The sequence below is a fragment of the Acanthopagrus latus genome, chromosome 9 (genome assembly GCF_904848185.1).
Source record: "Acanthopagrus latus isolate v.2019 chromosome 9, fAcaLat1.1, whole genome shotgun sequence".
Lineage (NCBI taxonomy): Eukaryota > Metazoa > Chordata > Actinopteri > Spariformes > Sparidae > Acanthopagrus > Acanthopagrus latus.
This window is the reverse complement of record NC_051047.1, coordinates 6347355-6374823: the sequence shown is the minus strand read 5'-3', so window position 1 is coordinate 6374823 and position 27469 is coordinate 6347355. Positions and strand designations below refer to the sequence as shown.

The window sequence follows — 27469 nt, the reverse complement described above, 5'->3', positions numbered from 1 at the left end:
TTTTACTGAGTTTGCTGCAGGTTGTCTACCTAAGGCTGTAGGGGAAGCCAAAAATTTCCAGGAGACTCAAATATTGGCGGGTATTTTCAAAATGTTCAAAAACAGGTGATGCAAAACACTCTCTGGCAGCCATGTTGGAGGATGAGCCTTAGCAGCACTGAGTGTGAACGGCAGGTGGTGTAATGTGCACTCTCTGTTTCAGCAAACAAATAATAAAAAAGGAGTACCCTGGTTCATCAAAACCTGGGTTGGACTGTCATAGTCTGGTCATCTTTCCCGTTGGTATTAATAACATTGTAATCACCGAGTTCACTGCCGAGGACTGGCAACGTGCCGACACCGCTCAGCAAATCAGCACGCCATTTAGCAACGGGAATGAACTATTCTGAGTTGACATTAAAAGTGCTTTTATGATCAAATCAAACTAGATGCTGAGTTGTTTTAATTTTGGAGCAGCTCAGTTAAAGTTCCATTTCGGAGCAGTAGTCATCTTGTTTTGCAGAACACATTTGCTTTTGTCCAGACATAACACATTAAAAAACACTCTTGCACATGACAACAAACTCTCAGTTTCTCCTGTGAACCGTTGTCCTGGACCTCCATATGTGTCCTAATCTTTCTGTGATGTTTTTCACTCAACATGAAAAATGCATGACACTCTTTGCTGGTCGTGGTGCCGCTGTCCTTCTAGCGGGGATGTGGGAATTTTGTGGCACAATAACACTGCTGCTACAATAACACTGAGGAAGTGCTTTGTTGTTCCTGCTAGTGTGCCTGTATCAGCAGAGGACTTTCTGATGTGCTCTTACCACTTCTGGTACAAAAAGTCTGCTCTTCTCTGCAGGGGGAAACTAACAAACCATAGCACCTAATGGCTTCTGTCCACTTACTCTCCTCGTAATGTCCTCTCACACATCGACCTGTACTCTCAAACCGCTGCTAATGCCGCTGTCTGTGTCCTTCTTAGGCTGATGAGCGGTACCGGAAGAACATCCAGGGTTCCCCTCAGGCAGCTCAGACCAAACCACAGCAGCCTCCGGTTGTGCCGCCACGCTCCGAGTCTTCCTATCCCAATGGGAATTCGGCATCCGAGGCGCCTGCCATGCACCGGCCTGTGGAGCCACAGGTAACAGTGATGTTTTCAAACCCGCCCCCCTCCTCTTGAATGACCTCCTCTTAACTTTCACAGCTGTTGTACACAGGCAGCATCAGAGTTGGTGTGAAGTGGGTCGTTTGGCTACAGTCCTGCTGCTGTTTCTCCTGCAGGATTTGGCCACGCTGTAGCTTAATGAAAACTTAAACTGAAATGTTTACTTGTTTTAAGTTTTTTTTGTCCAGAATGAAAGTAGCTTTAATTATGTCTGCAACAAAGAGAACAGACCGTGAGACTCAAAAGCTCCTCAGACCAAAAAGTAAACACACACGGAGTCAGATGACGTGCTTCCATGTCACATGATACCTCTCTTCAAGTCATTCTGTGACCCAACAAAAAGCTTTCCATACTGCTGTCACTGCAATGACTCGTTCTTTAGTTCAACCCAAGACTTAGTGTTGTGGTTTCAGAATAAAAGCTTTCCATTGACGGATGGTGACTTGGTGACTGTTGTGATTAAAGATTATAATCAGAGTTGGAATCTGAGTTAACTCCATTTTGAAATATTAGACCTTGAAAGCCATGAAATAGTCCTGACTTTTTATTTGTGAGGTCTCCGTTTCCACTAACATTTTATCTCATTTCAGTTAGTCAAATTCTCCTGTGTAAGTCCACATTTCTGTTGTCACACATATTTAAAACTGAACTGAACTACCAAAGAATTAGGGTTTTTACCTTATACATGCACTTAGCTGCTACCTGCAAAATGTAGATAAGCATGATACTAGTGACCATATTCCTATACTAAAACCTGCCCATGCATGAGACCAAATCTAAGAACATACCACTGTATTTACCTCAAACACTTAAAAAAGTATCCTGAAAACTTCTTAAGAAGCAATAAATGTGTCTGATCCTTGTAAACTCCCTGATGATGTTGTAAAATTGGACTGATGGATGATGATGCAGACATTAACTAATACAGTGGTAGTGTAGAGGAGCACGATCCACATGCTGATTCATGTTTGCTTTACTGTTCCTCCATCATGGGCTCTGAACAGTGTTGCTCACTGCAGCAGTGTGATTTAAACTGGTACACAGTCACAGAATCAGCTATCGTGATGAAACTGTGTGAAGATGACAAGAGTTACAAAATGAAAAGTGTATTTGTTAGCTGATCACTGTTACTTTTCTCTGCACCTGAGTGGAGTAGAAAACAGATGTTTTCCTGGCGGAGACGACGATAATGAAGCTGTCCTGGAGCTCCGGTTCAGCTGGCCGGGCTGCATGCACTGCACCAATCAACCCACAAATGTTTTCCTGTCGGTTGTAAATCTGCCATTTTTCCTGTGTGAGTGGGCCAAATGAGATTTAGTTGAGAGGACGCTGGCAGCCTGACACCGCCTCAGTGCGGAGGCTGATCTCCAGCCAGGACTGACCTTGCCCACAGTGAATGGATTCATGCTCCTGTCATTCACCTTGCAACATTCACTGCTAGGTGTAATTGGAAACCTTGTCTCTACAAAATGGCAGTTTATTGGGAAATCAGCTTTGTTTGGCTTCACCTCCGGACCTCCCATCTCCACTGACTCTACAGGCTGCCTGCGTACCTTTTTCTTAATGAAGTCTGTCATTAAATTTCTCTTTTTCAGGTGATTTTATAATACTTTGTGGTGCTCCAGTATTTTTGCGATTTGTTTAGTTGATGCTTTGTTGTGATTTCCTCCTTCCTGCCTTTTCTTTAGCTCTGCTCTTTCAGGTCGCCTCATCTGGATAATGGATCTATGGAACTATGTGTTATTGTTGAACTTCTCTAGACTCTTTATAACTTCAGGGTTGTCATCAATTCTGTTTCAATTCACTCATTTGACTGTTTATTCATAGAAAGTGTGTGAAATCTCTAAGATAATAACAGAATTCTCATTTTCAGACAGACAACTGACAACTCAAAGCATGTCAGTTTGTAAAAGAAGTCTCCCTTTGTACCAAAAGTTTTTGTGGTAATGACACAACTGATCACAACCCTAGTTATATACTCTTCTCCCATGATTAACTCTTTGATTCGCAGGTTGTCCGCCCACTCGTCAAAGTACTTTTCAAATGTGTGATTACTTCAGAGTCACTTTTCCCCACAAGTGTGTGTCTGTGTGTATGTGTGTGAACACGAGTGTGGTTGTTTGGTATGTTTCGTGTTTGTTCGTCCTCACTCTGCGTTCTGTACGTCCTCATTGTGTACTGGTGATTAAAAACATCCATAATTCATGGGCACCCAGCTATGCAGCAGGGTGACTCAGACAGTATTAGTCATCTTCGCAGCGAAGGATTCAGCCCACTAAGCATGAATAATCACAGTTCATTGAAGTCAATCTGTTTTGAGTATGTCACACAGATTAAATTATACAGAAAGGATGCTGTAACTTGGTAAAATGGGGGTGGGGGCTGATGATGTAATTCACTGGTGCGTTATTAATCGTGTGCCATAATGTTAAAAGTAGATTAATCAGTTTTGTCTCATTAGCCGCAAGTTATCAGGCTCTGATGTGGCGTCGCGTTTTTAACATTGTCACTGATTCAAACTTGGATGGGTTCATTAGGAGGTCTCCTGATAAAAGATACTGAAATAAAAATGCAAACTGCAGCCTGAACTACTTTTATTTCCAAGTGGCAAGAAGCCTCAGTCAGTCATATTGACCATTAAAACTGGATGTGAAGCCTGATCTCATGTTGCTGGGCCCAGTCCACAGTTGACAGAATGAGCTGTTCATCAGTGCCTACTAGTGGTGGGTTATATGGTCATAGCCTTATATCACTAAATAGAATTTTCTATCACAGTTTACAGAACAGTACTGCTCTGTGAATTCAGTTGGTAAATCCTCCATCATCATCATCATCATCGTCATCATCATCATCGTTGCAGTTTCACTCTGAGGTGGAGAACAGGCCGTCACTTGCTCTTTTCAGTCATACACAATTTGTGTCAGTCCAAATTACCATACTTCCTCCTATTTGATTAGTTTCTTTCTTTCTTTTTTTGTGGAACCTCCAAACCAATAAAAACAACTGACTCACATTTGCCAAATCACAGGAGGATAACAAGATCAGAGCTAGAACTCAGCCCTGATTTGCTACATAGCCTGCTGTGAATTTGTAGAAGACACAAGGAGTAGCTCCTGCAGTGGCTAAATCTCTACCTGGATACATTTCTACTGTCGAACAGGTTATGTCGCCCAACCCTAGTACCTTTTGTAAATGCTCTAGAAATACTTGGTTTAGGTTAGGGGAAGATCATAGTTGAGATTAAAGAAACCCCCTCCCACCATTCACCTGCCATGATTGCATGCATGCTGTGACCTGCACTATATGTTGTTTTTTTCTGTTTTGCTTGCAAGTCTGTGTTCATGTTAATGGTTTATCTTCCTGCTTGGTACTGGGGATGACGCTGAATCCTTGTGAGGCCTAAAATTGGGGAGACTCAGAAAGTCTTACAGCGTCCACTTTCACTGAGTGTTGATGTGAATAAAACTGCAGAGAGAAGATTTTAAGCACTGAGGCAATTTAGTTAAAAACAAATATTTCACCTACCAGAGTAAAAACGATACGTACAGACTGTCTGGAAAATCATCTCGAGTCAAGGCCTTGAGATGATGAAGTGTACATTTGGTCTTTTTGGTCAAATTAAAAGTATGTCCACAGTTTAAATGCTTTGATTGAGATAAAGTTTCTAGCTTTATCTTTTCCAACTGATACTGAACAGCTCTTCAAATTCTTTTGTCAGTGGATGACACTCCTTGGTTATTTACTTTTAATTCACATTCTAATTTATTATTCTGAGCAGCTAGCAAGTTCAGTACAAAAATGACATTTAAGAGTATGATTTATGAAGACATTATAACCAGACTAGTTAATTTCCTTTAAGTAATTTAATTAATTAAATAACTGACAGTCTGACCCATTTTTGTCCCAGGATCCTCCCAGCTTCAGCTCATCTTTCACTGCCTGTGCTTTTGGAGTTGTTACTGTCATTTGCTAGGATTTGTTATTTTTTTGTCCCTCCCTGTGTCAGTTTCAGAAATCAAAAGTATGACATGATACCTTTTGTTGCACAGGCTGCACCTGTTCCTACCAAGTAAGTCATTAAAACATAGGAGTAACAGCTCTTACAGTGGACTTCACTTTGTCCTTGTTATTTCCTCTTGGCTTCCACCCTGCTCCCTGAAAGGTGCAGCCTCAGCAACAACAAGTACAATGTGTAGGTACTGTTACTTTTCTGAGTGTTCCTTCTCTCCTCCTATTGCACTCTAAAAACGTGGGTTCTTTCGGGGCTCTGTTCCGATTTGGAGTCATACTTGCTATATACCACTAAGGCCAAGAGGTCTTCAAAGTATCTGCTGGGCAAACGGGAAAGCAGCCCATTTCACCTGCAATTCCTTCTCTATAGTTTCAGTCAAACTAAAAAGTAAAATCAACTCATCCAGCATGTATTTAAGCCAGTGGTTCTGAACTTTGGTTCTTGAATTCAGCACTGATGGATTTATATTCCACCAGGTCATTCAGCTGGTTTTGAATGGTACCTGGGTGTCTAGAATATGAATCAGAATAGCTCTAAGCACAGAGGACCAAGACTGAAAACCACACTCATGCAAAAGTTTCCACACAGAACCCATCTTGCTGCTTTCAGACATGCACCTTGTCACATGAAATAGAAAAAAATGTTTCACTTATGTCTAAATGAGTGTCCTCACTTTTACATGAGAGTCACAATGGTAGCCTTACTCTGTCAGACCTGTAACACTTACCCATCAGCCTCGGTGTGGAACAAGTCGGAATGCCGTCAGATTAATGTAGAGGCTGCAGCAGCACAAGGTTAAATACACTGACAGAGATTTAATGCACGACATGTTCCTTCTTCTGAAGAGCCCTGTAATAAATCTATTACTTAAATATAATCTCAACATTTTCATCCGTGCCAAATGAAATGCTGATATTTATGAATATCCACTTTATACACGAATAGGTTGCAGAGGCCCAATGTCATGTCTTGTCAGTCAATGCTCGTGCACAGTTAGTTGTGACGCCGTAATTCACTCTCTAATAACTGAGAAAAGATGTATTTTTGGATTCACGAGTGAAAGCAGGGGCCAGCAGTGGTCATTAAGGTTTCAAAACCAAAATACATCTTAATATCCACCACTGATGCAGCTGGTGAGAAGACAGCAAACACACTTCCTCTTTGATACCATAACTTTCCAGCTCTCTGCCACGCTACTTTTTGTGCCCCAAATATTGCATTTCCTCCGTCAACAGAAGCATTCCTCAAAGAGCAGTTTTAGGCACTCGTATGGCTCCAATCTGACAAACCCCTAAAGATACCCCAAAGTGCCCGCCTATAGAGTGCCCTGCATGCAGTCTGACCCGTCCTCCCCCCATGTGTTCTGTTTCTGTAAGGTTCGTTCGCATCTGGCTGCTTTAAAGAGCAGTGGCAGCGCGGCAGCGTCAAACTCCTCCGCTACCACCCCGCCCGCTGTGCCGCGGTCGCACTCCTTCAGTGAGCCGCTCGCCCCTAGCTTTGAAAACCTTCACCTTCGCAACAGCCAGGAACCCCATCAACACCATCACCCTCCATCTTCATCTCCATCCTCCTCATCATCTACGCCTGCACGCACTGACCCACAGCCCCACCCCCAGCATAGGCCTACACCTCATGACCTGGCCTCTTCAGAGGAGGTGCCTCCCAGGGTAAGGACAGGAAGAAAGACCCTGAGTGTAGTGTGCCAGCAGTAGTGCGATACTTGACACAATTTCCTGTTCATAGGCCAAACGGGGCGATCGTCCTGATTCCACTGAGATTAAAGTGTCATTGTCCCGAGCTGTTTAATTCATTACTGTAATAGCTTCTCCCCCTCTGCCTGATTCTTTATGCTATCAATAATTAATAGTTTATTGGATTTTCTTGTAGGGCAGAAAAAATATCTTGTAGGGGAATTCTAGATGATTTAATTAAATCCAGGGTAAATTAACATGAAAGTTTTTGAAATAAGTAGGCTGGCTGGCAGCTTTAAATTACTTTTCTCCACAACAGCAAGGTTCAGTGTCTACCTCAGGTTTTCTCAGGAAATCAGATATTGTTCTGAATCTGTTCCCCCTGATACAGAAAAATCGAGAGAGAGGAAGCGAAAGTCACCCTGTGTGATGTGAACCAGTGTTACATAAAGACAGGTGGCCTGCAACGATCAGACTGTGACCTCTTTATAACCCAACCAAGAGTACTGTGATAATGCTGAACGCTCGGACATGTTGAGACAATCTGACTCTTGTCTCATGTTGCTTTTTCTTCCCTCACCAGACTGATTTAGCTTTTCACTGTACTACCACACAAGGACATAAAAATAACTGTGGAAGGAGAGTAAAATAAGCAAGAGGAGACAGTCCTGCAATCAGACAGCACTGCTCCCACCTGGATGTGTAGCATGTTGGACATTATGGCTAAGTTTAGGAGAGGCAGGAAAGCTATGTGGCACTACCCACAAGTGTGGGTAGACACAATTCAGAGAAAACAGTCCACAGATTGTTGCCCTCCAGAAAAAGAAACCCTATGTTATAAACAGCAGTGCTGGCGAGCCGAACCACAACCCTGTCCAGACCTAACTGTCATACAGAGAGGCTCAGTACAGCTCATCAAACATCATGAGAGTCATTTCCGTCGTGAAATAAAGGAGACTATTACTGATGAATGGCTGACCTTATATTTACATCAGTCCACATCTTTTCCATTTTGTCCCTAACTTCAGCATCCAAGGAAATCCAAATAATGTCTGCTATGTTCATCTAAATAATACTGACTGCTGTGGTTGAGGTCTGTTCTGCACCCCTCTGCATCTGCTTCCCTGAATGTACATGTGAATCAGGAGGGGGCGGAGTTTGACTGTGTGTGAACAGTGACTGCTCATATGATAGTTGTGTTTTACTGTGCTGCTCTGGGGAACGGCAGTTGGTAGAGGAAAAACAACAGTTTCTTTGTTTCATGGATGGAATTTTAAAAGATGTGATTTAGAGAAGAGCTGCATTCTCTTGGTCTGCAGCAGGTGTTCCAGGTCTTACAAGACACATGTTAGACATCCACAGCTCATGAGCAGCAGTGATATCACAGAGGGTTTTATAAGGTTGCGATTTGTTTTTGTGTACTTTATGTATTCGCTGCACTATCAAGCACATGCACGCTCACAGAGTGTGTATGTGTGAGCTGGTCAATGTCTTTATCACAAAAGGTTCCTGTCAGGACTACATCAAGGTCCCCGGTGCTGTCAAGGCGAGACTCGCCTCATCACCATGGCGGCGCCTCACACAGCAGCCATGCCGTGCAACGTAATGCTGCCAGGTAAACTTACAAAACCCCTCTCATTTCTGTGACTCTGTTTCTGTGGAAAATAGAATGAGGTTGTATGTTGTCACATGCCTGATGTAGGTTTGAATATAGAGAATATCTTCCTCATTCTCACATTTGTAAATAAGAAAAGTTCATGTCAAGAAGAACGAGCATGGTTTGGCACATTGTTCTTCTTGTTGTGATATAAAAACTTTTGGAGATACACATCAAAAGGGTCAGAAAATTAATAGTTTTGCAATACCTTATTAAATATTTAACAGTAGTTTTAATTGATAAATGAACATGAGAAGAACATGAGTGTTTAATATAAAACTAAATTGCCATCAAATTACATATAAAGTAAAAAAAAAAAAAGTAAATTGAAGTAGAAGTGGGCCGAGAATAATGCTCTGCGGGACTCCACTGGTTATACAGAGAGAAGAACATATACGTACAGCTACCGCGTGTTCACAGAGATTTTATGGGAGTTGACTTAGTCCAGGACATTGTGGAGCTTTAGTTCCTTAAGATCTCATTTGTGCCAGAAAGACAGTCATTTACAGCCTTCAGCAGAGACATCTTCGTGCTGTGGTGTGAAACCAGGCTGTTGTTTTCAACTGTGTAATTATGAAGACATGAAAAAACAAAGCAAAGACGCTGGCAAAAAGACACTTGCTTGTCTGGAGATGGATCTAACACAAACGCGCACACGCACACTGACACAGGAATGTTGTCTTTGTCTGTGGAGTTGTGTGGGAGGGTTTATATAATAGTGCTAGCTGTCTAACCTTGTGATACTTCTTTCTTTGTGTGTGTGTTCATGCACATTTTGCTATTTCCAAACAAGTGTCCTCACGAGATTCTCTTTGTCATTTCTCTCGCTTCCTCTAACCCCGCAGAGCTATATTTTAACATCTCTAGAACAACATAGACTCTGTTCTTACTCTGCGATTACATCTTAAGCATATTTGTACTGGATGATAGATAATGGAAGGGCAAAAAAGGAGAATTTTGTCTGAAATTAACAAAAACAAAGATAAATAATTATGTAAATGTCCTGGTTCAATTACTGTCTTTTAGTTGCAGCTCTTTAACACTTGAAGTAATTTAGGTATATTCTGACCCAAATGAGCAAAGATCAATTTTAGAATACTAAAAATCCACCCAATCCAGTTTCTGTCTTCCAATTAAAACAAAAAAACATTAAACCACACTGTGGAGTTGCCAGTTAAAAGTCTCCTCAGTGGCTTCATCTGTGATTTTCTTGACTCCGGTGTCTGTTGGCTCCACAGTGCAGCGGAGCCTCGGCTGCTGTGGGAGCGAGTGGAGAAACTGGTTCCCCGACCGACCAGTAACACCGGAAGCGGAGGCTCCAGTTCCTCCAGCAGTTCCAGTAACTCCAGCTCTCAGCCCGGTTCTCACTGCGGCTCTGGAGAGAGGTTCAGGGCCCGCTGTGAGTCCCAAACACTTAAACAAATCAGCGCTTACAAACATGTAGGGGGTGGACAAAATAACTGAAACACCACCTTAGAATGACAGTGCTGAAGTGAACACCATTTTAGTAACAGAAAAAAAACATACACATTTGGATTTGCCCTTTTTGTGCCTGTCACTTATATTATGATTCAACTGATGTTTTAACCTCCGCCTCCTTCAGCCTCTTCAAAATCAGAGGGCTCGCCCCTCCAACGGCCAGAGAATGCTGGGAAAAAACCAGAGGAGAGGAGGGACTTGGTCAGGCCGAACAGACCAGCGGTGAGAGTTGACGCAAAGCTAGCCGGTAGCGTAGTGCACTAGCTGAGATGGATCTAGATCTAGAGCTCTGTGTGTAGTCAGACTGACATGTTTCAAAGCTGGACAACACGTGATGATTTTGCGTGGCCTCATAGATTTTCCTCTCTTTATTTGTGTGTTTTATGTGTGTGTGTGTGATAATCAACCAACTCCTTACACTTGTGTCATGTGGTCTGCTCACCATCAATGATTGATGTGGTATGACTGTGAAATGGTTCTTTTGTCTTTGGACTGAGCTGACTGGCTGAAGGGTTTTCTGCACTTACTGCTTGCTTTCTCTCCACTAGTCTTTCTGCCTGGGTGGCAACCATCTTAACTCATGCCTTCTCTAACTGCAGTGAAGAATTTACTCAACTATGATTTCTCATCTTTGCAGCTCTAATAATTTTCTCATTATTAGAATTAATTCACTAACCTTACCTACAGTAGCTTGAAGAGCATCAGCTGTACGTCGTCTGACAACGCTGTCGTCTTTCCTCGCTTTCATCTTCTGGCTTTGCTGCTCTCACGCTGGCTTCTGATTGGCTGGCGTACCTCTATAACCACTCTTCCTCTCCGGCAGCTTTCCGTTTCCTGCTTCACTATTTTTCAAAGGATGCTTAACTGAAAATCTAATACGGGATCTTAGCTTAAGATTCAGATGAAGAATGGACAAAAAAAACTAGAAATCGGTGAGATAAAATCTTTGACCCAGGTTTTACCTTTCACCTCCTGTCCTTTAGGACCTGACGGCTCTGGCCAAGGAGCTGCGCGCAGTAGATGACGTTCGCCCTCCAAATAAGGTGACCGATTATTCCTCATCCAGTGAGGATTCAGACACTACAGATGAAGATGACGATGAAGAGGTAGACCAGGAGGCAGGCGAGGAGTCGACCTCTGGCCCAGAGGACTCCAGAGCTGTGTACGTACACAACCTCATTTCTGGTCTGGCACTTTGCATTGACACTGATTATTACATTCTGTTGTCCATGTTAAAGTTATGTGCTTATTTTATACCAGTGTAGAAGTTGATCATTATTTTGTAAATGCAGTCAAAACAGAGTGTATTTGTGCTGAATAGCTCTTCCTCTCCCCCGCAGTTCATCCAGGTTGAGTAACGGAGAGACCGAGTCAGTGAAAACCATGATTGTCCATGATGAAGGCGAGAGCGACGCAGGCTCGACGCCCTGCAAAGACAGCACGCTGATCGTCCGACAGGTACTGGCCGGAGGGAAAAAAACAAGACAAGCGAGCCAATCATTTACCACATACTATAGTTTTTCTGTTGTGTATTTTATTCATTCACACCCCAAGTGTTTTGCCATTTTGTTCCTATGTTTTGTTGATCATGTTCTGTTCTTTCATTTGTTGTGGCCAGTTGAGAGCAGCTCAGTGTTACAAAGTGTAAAAGCTTAGCGCAGGTTGCATATTGCACCTCAGCTTTTAAGGCTCCACATTGTAGAAAGTGAGATTTCCGTTGCATTTTTATTATAAAGCAGGTCTATTGGAAATAAACACTGTGAAAGTATCAATACATTCATTTCACAGAGAAATGCACACAGCGTGTATTCAGAAACTGTGCCTTAGGATGAGCCATCAGGACTTCTGTAAGGTTGTGATGTCACACCTGTACAGTCACTGCCTGCAGCAAGACCAAAGCAGCAAAAACACCAGCTGACCTGATGCAGAAACACAGTGGGCGGTGCCTTGTGAGGGCTGACCAATCAGAGCAGATTGGGCTTTTCAGAAAGGGGCCCTAAAGAGACAGGAACTAAAACGGAGGGTTTTTTTCAAATATCAAAGAAAGTCAACATTTTCTCATTGACACATCCAAAATACAAGTATGAATATGAAGGTTTGTATAATATTGGACCCCTACTTCCGCTAACTTGTGGGGATTTATTATATTACCAAACATTTACTCAGGTTTTGCACCAGTTTCAATCCATTTAGGTAATTTAGATTTTGATAAGTAATTTCAACAATTTATTAGCAAAATAGTACAAAATGTCAAGGCATATTATTTTAGCACATAATTGACCACTAACAAGAGTTTTCTTTCCGCCTGTAGAATAGCCACTGTAGTTTGCCCTTCGCTCTAGCTAACACCTTCCCTTCCCCTCAGCTCATCAGGAACACGTCTAGACCCAAAGTTGTCTACCCCTCTTTCTACTTCCAGAGTGCAGGTGACAACAGAAAGCGTCCGAGTGCCGGCCCGGGCCAACCCCCGACCCCCGGCCTGCTTACAGGCTTTGCCCCAAGTCCTGGCTCGGGCCCGGTCCTCACCCACCACACCCCCAGTCCCCACCATCATCATCACCACCACCACCATCACACCACACAGCACGTGGACAGGAACGGCTTTGCTGGCCGTATTCACCACCTCCCAGACCTGATCCAGCAGAGCCACCATTCCTCCCCCACTTCCACAGCATCCAACTCCCCCTCCTCCTCCAGCCTTGCCAGCCCCTGCTCCATGTCCCCTCAGAGTCCCCTGGACAAGCTCGGCATCCTCGTTGAGGTATGTCCCAAAGTCTCAACGGTGAGCTCCGCTTAGGGGTGCCATTTCTTGTGTAGTTTTGAACAGGAGGACTGGTCAAATTTATCATGGCCCACCTTATTTTGCAACACAGCAGAGTAGAAACCATCTCAGCACCTGGAGGTGATGTGATTTTAAAGTTGGTGACAAATGTTGCAAATATGAGTCCACTCTTCCCAGACAGTAGCAGCCAAGTTTTTTTTTCCTGTGCTGGATTGGGTAGGGCGACCTCTGCTGGTCACCACTGACACTGGCGATCCTTCTCTACATGTTTTTGTCCTCTATGAACTCCTATGCTTCCTGCAGAGGGATGGTGGTCCAATTTACTTATTTACCAAGTTTTATTGCCCTGTGAATAACATCAAGTTAATTGTCCTTTTTTAAAAGTACTTTGGTTCAAAAATACAAACTCCCAGGGAAGTATTTCTTAGTGTGTTACATATGTATTCTGACCACAGACCTGTAAGCTCTGGGTTAAACTCAGGGTCCCCTGAGGCTTTCAGGCATTCCTCCAAAACATCTAAAGCTCGTTTTATTCCTTGTTGTTCCCTCTTTTCATCAAACGAGTCATATTCTCACACTTCCCAGAAAATAGAGTGTAGCAAACAGAGCAGTTAGGAGCACAACGGCAAGTATGTTTCCCATGGAAATACTTTTTTTTACAACATTTTTGTTTCCCCTTTTGTTCTTTTTGTCAGTATGTTTTACCCTCCACCATTGTTTTTGCACTTTTTCCTCAGTATTTATAGTTTTTTCCCTCCAGTTGTGAGCCCATTGTATTTGCATGCAACACATACAGAAACGCCTTGCTTGTTTGACTGCATTGTTCTGTCAGTTGTTCACAATAATTACTATAGTAGGCATCTTATGCCGTGATGTGTCTTTGATCTTTCAAAAATAACACATTCAGGTTTATGATATTCTGTCACCACTAAGTCTTATTCTGTCTCACTGTAGAGCCAGTCTAGTAACAACATGCAGAAACATAAGTCTTCTTCCTCCTTCACTCCGTTCATCGACCCGCGCCTCCTCCAAGTCTCACCATCCACCGGGAGCGCCCTCAACAATGTTGGTAAGTCTTTTCCTCCATCCTACTGGAAATATGATATAATATATGATACTAAAAGGCTCAGCCACAAAGGGTTTCAGGTAGTTTTCATCAGGAGATCCAGGGAATAAAGAAAATTCATGTGGAGAAACTATAAAGGTGCTCGAAGGGTGTTGAGCTGAAACATAAGAAATACAGATACACATACAGACAGGTTCCTCTGGAGGGAAGAAGAGATGTAAATGTCCAAACACTAAAGTTCAGAACCAAACCAAAAGCAGTTTGTAAGCACACACTCTCTGAGCTCGTTTGCTGCCACAGTTTCTAAACAAAGCTTTCTTATCAGGGCAGTCCTCCTGTTCCCATCATCCCTCAGAGGACTGGCCATCATCAAGGCCAGATCTTTGTAGCCTGAAGCAATGCCTGAGCCATTACCTCAGCTGATGCAGCTGCTGGCCAGCCACTGACCTCTTAACTAGTGTGGACTAGACTGTTCATTCCGCATGTAATCACTGATATGATGAGTTTAGATTTTCCTACAGATGTCTTAAATCCAGCTGGCAGTTTAAGAGAGGCTGAGAGAAGAGAGGTCCACTTCTGACACAGAAACTATTAAAAGAATGGTTCCATGGCTGCAGAAACGCTCTGAGGCAACATACTGTAGCTTATGTCTCCCAACTAAAGAAATGTACTGTTGCACCTTGAAGGAACTGTCAGCTTGTTTTACATTTGAGTAGATCAGTTATTGGAATCATTTCCTTGGTTAAAGGTCAAATTATGCTCGTTATTCAGACTCAACTTCCCCAGCTTTAACTTTTAGACTATTTTAAGACAATAAATCCTCTACTTCAAATTAACAGCAGAGATCAATCTTTCTAATGCCATGACCATTTGACTGACCCCCACCCTACCCGGTAAATTCTACATCCTACACTATCCTACCTAAGCCCTTCCCTTTGACCTTATAGGATATGCGAACGACGCCCGGCTGGCAGAGGCGCTGAGGGCCGACCCATCTCGGAAGGGCTCCGTGGTCAACGTCAACCCGGTCAACACTCGCCCGCAGAGCGACACGCCAGAGATCCGTAAATACAAGAAGAGGTTCAACTCTGAGATCCTGTGTGCTGCTCTCTGGGGTAAGAACGAAGTCCAGTCTTCTTGAGTTAAGTGTTCCTTAAACTGGCAACAGACCAGCATTTGCCATAAGCTACAAACCTCACTTATTGAGGTCTCATTTATGCCTTCGTGAAAGACTAAATAAATGAATCTGGATTTGTCCTGAATGTTGTTAATAATTCTGCAGATTTCTGAAAACCAAATCACAATTTTCATTTACAATAATTTCCAGGTACAGAACCCCAGCGTCACGCATTAGCTATTGTACAATTAAAAAGTTGTACAACACAGCAGAAGCTTTCTGATATCGCACATCTCCACGATGCAAACCCATGGCCTGTTTTCCATAAGTACTTTCACATTCACCTTCCAAGTGATTTGGATTGTAATAAGTTATTTTTGACCTGTTTTTCTAAATTTTTTGCAGGTTACCATTCCTGAATTATGACCTTCTGTAGCACACAACGTGCCAACATTATAGCCATGTGGCTTATCAATGTATTCAGTGCTTCATAACAGTGACTCTGTTGTTCCAGTAGTCGTAGCTCAAATAGTGTTCACCAGCTGGTGGCAGCAAAACCCTGATAAACTGACAGTTTATTTGTGTGTGTGTTTGTGTGTAGGAGTGAACCTGTTGGTGGGAACAGAGAGTGGCCTGATGCTGTTGGATCGCAGTGGTCAGGGCAAAGTTTACCCTCTGATCAACCGACGGCGCTTCCAGCAGATGGACGTCCTGGAGGGTCTCAATGTCCTGGTCACTATATCAGGTACACACACGCACACACACTCACACACATATTATGAAATTGGTTTTATAACACCATGCAGTCAAATGAGCCCCACTGAAATAAAGAATCCCATATTATTTGAATCAATATAAGACTGAAGAGCTGTTTCACTTCTGCTTTGTCAGCTCATATTACACTGACTTAGATGTGTGTGTGTGTGTGTGTGTGTCTGTGTTGTCTCATCTCCTCTTCCTGGCTTTTACTACACCTGCAAACACATAACAAAACTTGCTCTTCCCATCTTCTCTGAAAAATTGTGCACATCTTTTGTTGCATGAACATGTGGGACTTCTCAGATTGAAAGTATATCCATCCTCTTACTTCTCCTCTTTCTCAATTTCTCTCTCTCACACACACACGCAGAGGCAGTGCATTCATAAGTGTCACAACAGATATTTTGAGCTAAACGGATGTTGAGTAAATCTCAGTTCGGTGTGCTCACGTCGCGTGTGTGCGGTATGTAATGCTGACACATGCCTGAGCTTTCCATGATGGAAGGAAACGCTGCAGAACGACGCACAATTTCCTTCTGTGAAACCCCTTTGTGTTACCGGCATGTAAAGAAATATACGTCATGGAAAAGTTGTATCCTAACCACCATTTGAAGGGCTAACAGAACCGTTCAAGCCACTTCCTGACCATGTCTCATTTTATGTAATCAGATTATTCTCACACTAAATGTATGGTCATCAGTGCAAAGTGTGTCCTCAGTATAATGTCTCATGACTGTAATGGACATGGTCAGAAGCTGCCTCTGGGATAAACGGCTGCACGAAATATTGACTCAAGAATGCATAAATAGGATGAACTCTACATGGTGCTGCATGGTCATACTGTACCACCAGACCACAGAGCAGCTTCTTTCCTCAGCACTCCATCATAAAAGAAATAGATTTTATTTAATGACTAACTCAACCCTGATAAATCAGAATCTGACTGGGTGACAGGCAGACAGAATAGTAACTGTGTGGAAATAGCCTAGTTCAGAGCACTGACACTGATTCAAGCAGGATCGAATTGTTGCGACCTCACGCTGCTGCTACTGTACCGTTTGCACACTGTTTGCACCCTTTTGCTGCCGTGCCAATTTGAATTCCTCCTGCGGGGGATCGATAACGGTACATCTTATCCCATCCTACATTATCTTAACCATAGGTTAGCTTAGCTTTTTGGCAACCACCTGTTAGGTGACTTGAAAGACATCTGCAATGTAACATTTCATCTTTCAATAACAGTTGAATGGAAACTCAAGTGTTAAATATAATGACATGATATAGCATGATATGGATAGAGTGATGTCAGCAAGGGGCTCAGATAATTCTTTATTGACTGTATCACTAACTGAGAGCTATTCATTCACATAAGTGGTATATCATCATATCAAACTACTTTAATCCTAATCCAGCTAAACAAAGTAAAACTCTTTTTCATGATTATTATTTGGACAAATGCACGTAGTAAAAAGAGGAACCTCTGTCCATTTTTGTTGTCCTGTCTGCATGTATGTGCACACACACTGACACACAGTGTTTCTCTGCATATCGTTTTGTCCCAACTTGACCCACACTCAGAATCACCAACTTCCTGAAATGTTGCAAAACACTGCAGACACAATCAAGAGGAGAAAAATCCCTCTGAAGAATCTTCCAAGACATGTAATTTATTAGTTCTGGGCTCATAATTGCAGCAGTAAAGACAAGAATTCAAACACTCAGAGGTTTGTCAAATTAAAAGTTGAGAATCATTGTGTGCTAGAATGAAATTATCCGTGGTTTTCAGCGTTTCTCTGAATTGTCAAAGTCCTGCAACACAAACTTTGCCATGAGACTGAAACATCAGGGTCTGCACAGACTGACTATATGTAGATCAGGCATGCTCACAGCGTAACACTGACAGTGTTGAATCCTTGTAAATTAATGATTCGTGCCTCTTTTCTCATTCTCAAAAAAAAGTTGGTGTAGGAGATACTGTAGATTCGACCTGATTTGACCTTTCTCGATCAACGACAGGTAAGAAGAACAAGCTCCGTGTGTACTACCTGTCCTGGCTGCGGAACAAGATCCTGCACAACGACCCTGAGGTGGAGAAGAAGCAGGGTTGGACCACAGTAGGAGACCTGGAGGGCGCCGTCCACTACAAAGTTGGTAGGTTATGTTCTCACAGCCTATGTTTCTACCAGGGCTGTCTATCAATAAACAGCGTGGTTACAGCTCGCAAGCTTGGATGTCTCATGTAGATTTGTCCAGGCCTCTCCATTGCAAACTATCCTGCGTGATCTGATGATTGAGACTGGACGTGCTCCGGTGGTTACTCAGTTCACATCGACAGTAACTGTAAACAGCTTTGTTCTTGTGGATAGAGCCATCTGGTACGGCTGTGATGCTGAGTTTGCTATTCGAACAACTATTTTCTTTTATCCATTTCTGCTCAAGGAAGTTTGTTTCGGCTCGCCATCCACAGTGCTACAGCTGCACCAAACTACATTTGTGCATTAATCATGTACCAGAAACGTTAACAGCGTTTAGAGAAAGTTGCATTAAGATGTTAACTTTGACAGCCTTAGTTTCTTCTGTTATGGTATGTACTGGTTGGGTGCAAGTTGAGTACGCTACATTTCGTAATGTAACTAACCACTTACAATTAGTCCGCGCTGACTTTTGGTTCTACGTGGGACATGAACAGTCATCTCCTTGGGGAAGTTCTGGGTGTACCTGATGCCTGCATCCACCCTGCCTCCTCCATATGCAGTATTTGTCACCTGACTTCCTCCTTTGCTCCTTCCATGATTACAACGCCTACTAGAAAAGTCAGACACCTGGAGAGGGTTTTTACCTTATGTTAAGGTTAGAATTGGAAATCATTGCTGTAAGGTAATGCTTTGGTGTTGTGCGATCTATGAGAGCAATGTCTAAATGGGATTATCATCCATCCCTTATTCATCGGATGGACTTTGCTGTTGAATAATGTGAACTCTCTCAAATATTGCAAACTCAGCGTGAGTTGGGGAGTGAGTGTATATTCCAAGTGGAGCATGTCGATGGAAGGAAAGCCCTTGATTAAGTAATGAAGCGGGAAGGACGTTGGAGTGGACATGTAACCACCCCGTCCTGTCTAAAACTCAGAATGTCCTCGGTTATGGCAGTGCCACTGCGCATAGACCAGCACTTCCTGTTGGAAACCCCTCTCAATTGATCAGAGCTGTGCGTCGTGAAATCCATTTCCTGTGAAATATTTTCTTAATGCATCCCCATCATTGTCATATCATATTAACAAGTCTTTAGAATCACTGCTGGCAGAGACTGAACCGACATTTTTGGGAAGTACTGGACTTTCCAAAGATATGTTTGATATGTGTGAAAAACTCTGACACAATGTCCCAACTCTGCACACTTTTCTGTGAGGGTCACCCAGCTATAGGTGCTGGCTGAGTTTTACTACACAAAACATCTAAATGTACATTAAATTGATCGTTTGCTGTGCACAAGCCACGTTTGAGAGAAATGTAAAACAATATTGTGTGTCCATTAAGGTGAATAACTTTCTTTATTGAAACAATAAATAAATACCCCAAATGTCTTCATTTACCATCATAGATGACAAAGAAAAGCAGCACATCCTCACATTTAAGAAGCTGGTAACAGACAATGTTTGACATTCTTATTTAAAGAATAACAAAAATTATAAATAAATTATCAAAATAGTTGAATAACTTGTTTTCTTTAAACGACTAATCATTGCAGCTCTGACAAGGAGCAGCTGAAAGCCTTTACTGTATTTAATAACGTAGTTTTAACTTTATTTTGTAAACTGCACTGAATATGGCATCAAGACAGACAAGTGTAAAGCATCAGTTTAAAGGGATATTACTGCTATCACAAATGTAAATCAGCCTTATTGATAAAGAGTCACACTAAGAAATCTGTTGTCTGACAGCTGCAGTGTCTCAGACATGACGGAGGTCATCTGCCCATCTCAAGTCCACAGCAGCACCTGATTTGATTGTGGAGCTGGTGCTGCTCTCCCACCCTGATGCCAGTTATGCTCTTTCATGTTCTTCTAATGTTTTGTTTCAATTTGTTCTCTCCAGTGAAATATGAGAGGATCAAATTCTTGGTTCTGGCTCTGAAGAACTCAGTGGAGGTCTACGCCTGGGCACCCAAGCCCTACCACAAGTTCATGGCCTTTAAGGTGAGTCGGTCCACCAAGCTTAGCTTGTTAGCTGACGCATAGCAACAATGTTCAAAAAGGAATCTCAAAGTTGGTTCAGTGAACTTGGTCGCGTGTGTGTGTGTGTGTGCGCACGCGCGCGTGTGTGTGTGTGTTTTGGGGGGGGGGGGGGGGCGTGATTATGTGTGTTTGTTTATTTTCTGTATTATTATCTAGAATGAACACTGATGCCAGGATTTGAAATAGGTCACAGATTAAATTCTTGGACAGTCGTTTTATTCATGTGTTCTAACGACAGAGTCATTGAATGCTGTTTGTACAGCTGGCTGTCAGTATTGATCATCTGCCCAGCCAAATATTTACTGATCTGATGCTCAGACTTCTGCTGGCTGACAGAACTGGAGAGTGAAAACCTGTTTTTCTGACCTTTGTGTTTCAGTCTTTCGGTGACCTGGTGCACAAGCCGCTGCTGGTCGACCTGACTGTGGAGGAAGGTCAGAGGTTAAAGGTCATCTATGGCTCATGTTCAGGCTTCCACGCCGTGGACGTCGACTCTGGCGCTGTTTACGACATCTACCTACCCACGCACGTAAGAACACATTTCTCAGCCTGAATTTTGACTTGAAAACTACACTTTGATTTGAGATCCCAGTTATGAGTCATTAATTCAAGCTGCAGTTGAATAAATCCCTCAGATTGTGCATACTAGTGTAGGTAATAGTCAAGTGTGGTCACAGGAGACGAAATGGTCTCGAAGGCAGTGATCGGCAGACACCATGTTGGTGATTTTTGTCCCTGCAGATTCAGACCAGTATCCAGTCTCACGCCATCATCATCCTGCCCAACACTGACGGCATCGAGCTGCTGGTGTGCTACGAGGACGAGGGCGTTTACGTCAACACCTACGGACGCATCACCAAGGACGTGGTGCTGCAGTGGGGGGAGATGCCAACCTCAGTGGGTGAGTCTTAAATCTTAAATTAACATTTGTTTTCATTTATTATGAAGGATTTCAGTATACAGTGTGTTACTTTGTACATTGTTTGTTAATATAAACACAATGGGTCAAATACTTCTCAACGATTTGCTGATCATTGATTAATTATCTAACACACACTTAAACACCCACACAGCTTGTGTTTTACCCACACAAGTCACTTCCTTCGACCATTTATCTGATAGCTGCTCAGGAAGCACACACACACACACACACACAAACACACACACACACACATTTGAAATATTAGTATGTCTGTTAACTTTAATCCCTCTTTGCAGCTTACATTCGTTCCAACCAGATCATGGGTTGGGGGGAGAAGGCCATAGAGATCCGTTCGGTTGAAACTGGACATCTGGATGGCGTCTTCATGCACAAGAGAGCCCAGAGACTCAAGTTCCTCTGTGAAAGAAATGACAAGGTGAGAATGTGGACATTCAGGAAGACATGCTGATCTTATCTGTAGGATAAGGTAGTCACCAGTTAGCACTGAATGATTAAACCTGAGACTGGGATTCTTGCTAATCTGATCTTGCAGCCAGCTGTTAGCTGTTAACAGAAAGCAACAGTCACACATCAAATGTTTAAACTATCCACAACTCAAGAAGTGATTTTTCTAGTTTATACAGATTTTAAGATCATGCTGCTGTCTGCCGCTCCTTTTTTTGTGTAGCGTGATCAATTTCTGTTATTGTGAAGCTTAACAACCATCATGTAGCAACACACAGTGATTTCCACACAGAGCATCAAACACTTCGGATGTTACTGCTGGTAAAACTCCCTGAGGTCCCCCGATGTCACTTTGTGTTGCCTCTGGCTCTGCTGGTTCAGCTGGTCACTCAGCTGTGGAACGTGAAACTGCTCTAGTTTCTCTTCTCTCTTCTCGCCCTCTCTGTGGTTCATTGACTGTACTTGCTGGAAATTATGTGAGCTTTGAGACTGTAACTTTGTCCATTAGCTGACTGATCTGATGATGAGTGTTGTTCAGCTTGAGTCAATTCCAGTCAATTCTTTGTAATATGGTAAAGTAGCTGTGGGTGTTTAGTGGGCAGTACAATAAGCAAAGGCTGTAAAAATTGGAGAGGTTGGAGGCGGTAATATCATTTGAGAGATTTTGGAAATAAAATAATGTGTATAAATCACAACAACTCTACTTTGATCCCGACAAAGATGAGAACTAGAGTTGACTCGTCCTTACTCAAATGTGCCACATGAACCTAAATTTAACTTCTGTATTGATTATTTTATATAATCAGCCTGTGTTTTCATGGAATCGTGAATTTAAAGTACATTTTTGAAATTTAAAGAAAACAATTTCAAAGATGCATTTTTATCAACTGGTTTGAATGAATTGACTGAACTGAAGCAGGGTCTGGATTGGTAACAAGAAGCTTGATCAGAACATCATTAAAATGGAGACAATAGCTGGCTGCTGTTGTCTTTTAAGGTTTCTTATGTTGAAATTCAAACATGAAAAGAGAGTGTGAGTGTGACTGTACCAAGCAGTAAAGTCCCCGTCTGTCTGTCTCCTCTCCAGGTGTTCTTCGCCTCCGTTCGGTCCGGAGGCTCCAGCCAGGTCTACTTCATGACTCTGGGCCGAAGCAACCTGCTCAGCTGGTAGAGGTCCACCTACCCGCCCTCTTCCTCCTCCTTCTCCTCATCCTCCTCATTGTCCCCCACCCTCACTAACACTGGATCTCGGAACCCACCGTCGATGTCTTGTCAGCACTCGGGACAACCAAAATAGAACAAAAACCAACAACCAACCAGCCCTTTTGAAGCAGTTGACAACATTGACTTCACCTTTCCTCCGGAGCCGCAGCCCCGCGGCATCGCGGCCCGGGGGCTGCCTGCAACGCTACCGGTCAAGTCACAGAGTCGTTGGCCACTGAAATACCAGAAGTGATGACTCGCACGCAAAATGAAATCAAAGGTTAATTAATATATGAAAGAAAGTAGAAGTAAATTAAATGTGAATTTAAGAAAAGGGGGGCGAACGACTTTATGTTTCCCTCTCCATTTTTTTCTTGGTGCTCATCAGATTGCGATGGGATAGATTTTGTACCTCTGCATCATTTCCATGCTCCTGGGCTGGTCAGTAAGCTTGAGGTCCTCTAACTACTAGTACTGCTACCACTCTTATCTACTACTGCTACTACCTTCTGCAGGTCTGCCTCTCGTACGAGAGTTCCCCCTCTGCCCCCACGTTCTTGCCCTCCGCCCTTTCTTATGAGCATTTCATGGGGCCGGTGGAGTGGGAGTCTGTTGTATTAATGCTACAGTAGTGTGTGTAAATGTACTTCTGTTTGGTCCAATTACTGCTGACATGCTGGTTAGAGGTTGAGTTTGTCAGTCAGGGGTAAACTGTAAAACCCAAGTGGGGCTCGTCACGGTGACGAGCAGGCGAGAGGGGCCTAATGTTTGAGGTTCTACTGTAAGTCTAACTGATGGGACTCGACAGGAGGGTGTGTGTGTGTGCGTGAGTGTGTATGTGTGTGTGTGTGTGTGTGTGTGTGTTGTTGAAGTATTGTGTTGTTCGGACAGGTGCTTTAAAATAGGGGATGACAAAGAGAGAGAGAGAGAGAGAGAGACGTCGAAGCAGTTGGATTTCAGAATAGTATTTTTTGAATTATTGCTATTATTATTATTCTCATGATTATTCCTTGAAGATAAGTGTAACTATGTGGAGTAAAACATGTCTTTTACCTTGTTTTTTAAGATTTACGCACATCCACCCACAGTCCGCTGTTTGCTTGATTTTACTCTGAACCCACAGAAGTGCAAGATGTGTTTGTCTAAGAAGAAAGTGATGTGGGTGTGGTCCAAAAAAATACAATGATATAAAGGTGTGTATGTACAATAAAAGTTCATTTAATCTTCCAGATCAGTGGTCAGTGTTTTTCAAGCACCGGTCAAACATGACGGCCTAAACTCTTCTCTGGTTGGGCGATCAGTCGATGTCTCTCAACCTGAGAACTTGTGAATAGTGAGATATAAAATGAAAAAAAAAGAAAAGAAAAATAGAGAGAGATCCTAACGGTGCGATAAAGTAGAGGAGAGACTTCAGTATGTGTGTGTGCTTGTGCAGACGGAGAGTTGAGTGGCGTCGATGAATTGGATTTTCTCGTCGCGGAGGGGTAATCGCGCGGTCAGCAGGTTTGTTTCAGCAGAGCAAGTTTTCTCTGGAAGGCAGTTTTCTGTCTTCCGTTTTCCTTCTTTCAGATCACTTCATTTTTCATTTGTTGTTTGTATGAATGCAGCGCACTAAGTGTCAAGAATGTAGAAAGACATATTACTGTGTGGTGGTCCAAGGCATGAGATGATGTTTTTGCTTTGTATCTTGTCACAAGTGATCAATCTTAGATGTTCAATTTCCATTTAAGACAATTGAAAGCTGCAGCAGCGGAGCCTCTACGTCAGGTGTAGATATTTTCCGGGGGGGGTCTGCATTTGTTTTACAACCTTTTCCACAGCTGTGAAAATCTGTGTGGGAGCAAACCCGAGAGTGTCAGAGCTGAGGAGGGTTTTCTGACATGCTGCGAGTTCTGTTTGCATACATCAGGCCCTCTTTGACATCAGAGGAGGACGCAAACCGTCAATTCAACCCTCAGACTCAGAATTTCAGTGTTACTGTGATGAAGTGTCAAAGAACGGGCAACACGGAGCAGAGCTTTTCTTCACTCGGGAACCCACTTTTTTCTGGAAAGTATGATTTTCTCCATTTTGTGCCCCCCACCCCCACCACTTCCTGCTCCAGCCATTATTTAAGTTGTCTGTATATGTGAAAGACTGAGCAGCAGACTGCAGCATCGATCTCGTTCAGCTGGACTTTCCTCTATTTCCACAGCGACTCTGAGAGACTGCACGTTGGTCACTGGCAGAGGGGGCAAAGGAGAGTCCAACGTTGTGTTTTCAGTTCATGTTCTGATCAGGTCACAAACCAGTCGACCCGGGGGGGGGTTTCCCCTGACGATGATAATAACACACGGGCAGTGTTCTGACATGTGACAAGTTACTGTGGGTCACTCAGTAACTGTTTCTGTCAGAAAGGTTTTTCCTTCCCCTCTTACAGAAAAGACGTTTGGACCCCAAAGCTGTCGTCTGAGGTCTGTGTGTGCAGTAGTACCCAGTGTGTGTGTCTCATTGCATTAAGGCCTTGATTAGTGGCTGTATTGACTTAATTAAACAATTGTGGTGATTATCAATATTCTTAATGGGCTAAAAAAGGATGAGATGTAAGCCTGTATCTGACGAGAAAAAGCTGTCGCTCGCCGACTCACATTGGAAAAAGTGCCAAGAGGGCAGCATTTAAAACTTGTAAACGTCGTTATGAGAACCACTACTTTGAAATTGTTTTGAAAAAAGATCACTTGAAGCATTGTGTATTCTTAAGTTCTAGAGCTAGTCGAGAAGCTTAACAATAGTTTCTGTTTCTGTAAGTCTATGTACACGTAAATATGCGACTGCGGTGGTTTAATATTATTACGCTCACCTTAGGTGGAGACAATGTTTACAGAGGCAGTGTTTTGTTACACTAATGTGCATCATGGTATTTATGTTTAATGCATATGCGTCTTGGTTTCTTTAATTGTTTTCTTTGTTTTGTTTGTTATTTTTTTCCATTTTGAGCCCAGTTTTTATTGGATATCTCCTTTTTTGTCACGCCCTACCCCCCGCTGGATAACCTACTTACAAAACAATAAAGAACACGCGTGTTGTTCATTTCAGGTATTCGCATAGCGCTGCTTTAACGTGGAAACATTGCAGTTACGTTCCCTGCAGGCTTGGACGTGAGGCGACGTGTTTTTCCTCTGCTGTTTCTGCCATGCTACTCTAACTTATGTCCTCTCTGTGTATGACAGGAAGTCATGTGTTTTCCTGAAGGTTTTTTCTTTGATTTTTTTTCTTTGAATAAACTTTAAAAGTAATTTTAAAAGACGAGTGTGTCTTCTGTCCTCTGCTGCCGTTTTGTTCCCCAAGGCACACATGCAAACATGTTGAAAAGAGAAATGTCGAAACACGTGTTGGCCAACTCGAACACGTATACGTCAGTTGCATGTTTTTTGCTTTATTTCCCGCACTAACCGGCGCTCCATATTGCCGAAGACCTCAGAGTTGTTTGCTTTCACGTAAACCCGCATTTTCCAGTCAGTTAAACTGAGCTGAAATGATACCAGGTGTTAACTGTTCAGTCACGCTACAGAAATGGTGAGTTAGACGAAAGTAAGAAGTTTCAATGTGTTGTAAGATGTTGACTTCTTGCTGAGGCCATCCTGTGGTGTTTGTGTGTGTCTGGTTTCTGTGTGATTGTGTGTCTGAGCCCCGCTGAAAAGAGAAGTAGGGACTGAGGTTCATACAGTTTGGTGTAAACAACACATCGGTATCTCAGCTGCTGCAGATGTCTCAACAGCGCATGTGTCCATCTTGAATTTATAGGACGCGTTTCAACACTGTAGGCCAGAATGAAGTGTCTTGAGGGATATTCGTCATTCATAGACGTACAGCAGTGATTGAATGTTGCAATAGAAAAACACAGATTCTTGTTTTTTTCAGTCTGAAGGACATCTCTAGATGAATATGAAATGAAGCGTGTCCGATATGGAGACGTGATCGGCATGATTCTCGTTGTGTTGTATTTAAGCGGGGGAAGGGGTTCTAATGTCGACATGATTCAACAAACTTAAAGGTCCGATGTGCAGGATTTAGTGGCATCTAGTGGTGAGGTTGCGAACTGCAACCAACTAAAACACCCTCATCACTGTATGTGGTGGCGGCCAAAAGCCCCTCTGCGTTTGGTTTGTCAGTGTTGGGCTACTGTAGAAACTAGGGCTGAGAATCACAGCAGATCTCACCATATGATCGATTCACAATATGTCAGCACGATAACAACAGTATCATTATATAGCAAGTCTGTGATAACTGACACATTGCAAGACAATCCTCCAGCAATAAATGTATGTGTCAACCTGAAGAATGTAAAATACTTTCAAAAATGCAAAGAGCAAGAATTCTGTATGTATTCACCTCATTGTGGAGTCAATTTCACATAATTGTACTCTAAATGAGATTAAAAACAATGTAATTAATCAGGTTTTAATGAAAATATAAGTATTTGGTGCTGTTATATCTATAATCTCAACAGGATGTATCACCTTATATTACAGTATATTGCAGACTCTCTGGAAGAAGACTCGCTTCCTCTGTAGATACAGAAGGTCCATTCTAAGGTCATTAAACAACTCTTAGTTTCAGATGTTTATACACTGATGAAAACATAGTTAATGATATAAAATTCCCTCCACCCCTCCTTCCATCACAGTGGCAGTAGGATGAGCAGGGTATTCTAAACATCCCTCTCTCAGCAGTGCTTCCCAGCTCCTCCTGAAGGATCCAGACGTGCTTCAGTGCTTCCACTGAAAGCTTTAAAAGAGCGGTTAAAGTTACTCAGGTCATGGTTTGGGTGAGGTTTTTGGTCAACGTTTCACCTATTTTAATAGTAAAAACAATTCTGCTTGGGTGGCTTGCAGTTGGTCATGCTGGTGACAGAGCAATGGTTTGTATTTTTTTCTGGGTTCAGCTCTCTGT

The 27469-nt window shown here is 42.7% G+C and overlaps 1 protein-coding gene across 7 annotated transcripts in view; it reads left to right on the top strand.

Annotated features, from left to right (window-relative positions):
* The window catches only part of LOC119025450 (mitogen-activated protein kinase kinase kinase kinase 4-like), a 99798-nt gene extending 74187 nt beyond the window's left edge, over positions 1 to 25611 (top strand). For 2 of the 7 annotated variants that reach the window (XM_037109006.1, XM_037109008.1), the window contains 17 exons: positions 968 to 1126; positions 6539 to 6829; positions 8359 to 8468; positions 9749 to 9909; positions 10114 to 10211; positions 10973 to 11151; positions 11330 to 11447; positions 12409 to 12750; positions 13726 to 13840; positions 14785 to 14952; positions 15556 to 15699; positions 17730 to 17864; positions 19808 to 19908; positions 20327 to 20476; positions 20689 to 20848; positions 21166 to 21305; positions 22422 to 25611. In XM_037109006.1, the coding sequence (XP_036964901.1) occupies positions 968 to 1126; positions 6539 to 6829; positions 8359 to 8468; positions 9749 to 9909; positions 10114 to 10211; positions 10973 to 11151; positions 11330 to 11447; positions 12409 to 12750; positions 13726 to 13840; positions 14785 to 14952; positions 15556 to 15699; positions 17730 to 17864; positions 19808 to 19908; positions 20327 to 20476; positions 20689 to 20848; positions 21166 to 21305; positions 22422 to 22505 (2655 nt within the window). In that variant the 3' untranslated portion in view covers positions 22506 to 25611. The remainder of the gene's footprint in view (positions 1 to 967; positions 1127 to 6538; positions 6830 to 8358; positions 8469 to 9748; positions 9910 to 10113; positions 10212 to 10972; positions 11152 to 11329; positions 11448 to 12408; positions 12751 to 13725; positions 13841 to 14784; positions 14953 to 15555; positions 15700 to 17729; positions 17865 to 19807; positions 19909 to 20326; positions 20477 to 20688; positions 20849 to 21165; positions 21306 to 22421) is intronic. The other 5 variants (XM_037109011.1, XM_037109012.1, XM_037109009.1 and 2 more) reach the window with 4 other exon arrangements.
* The last annotated feature ends 1858 nt before the right edge of the window (positions 25612 to 27469 follow it).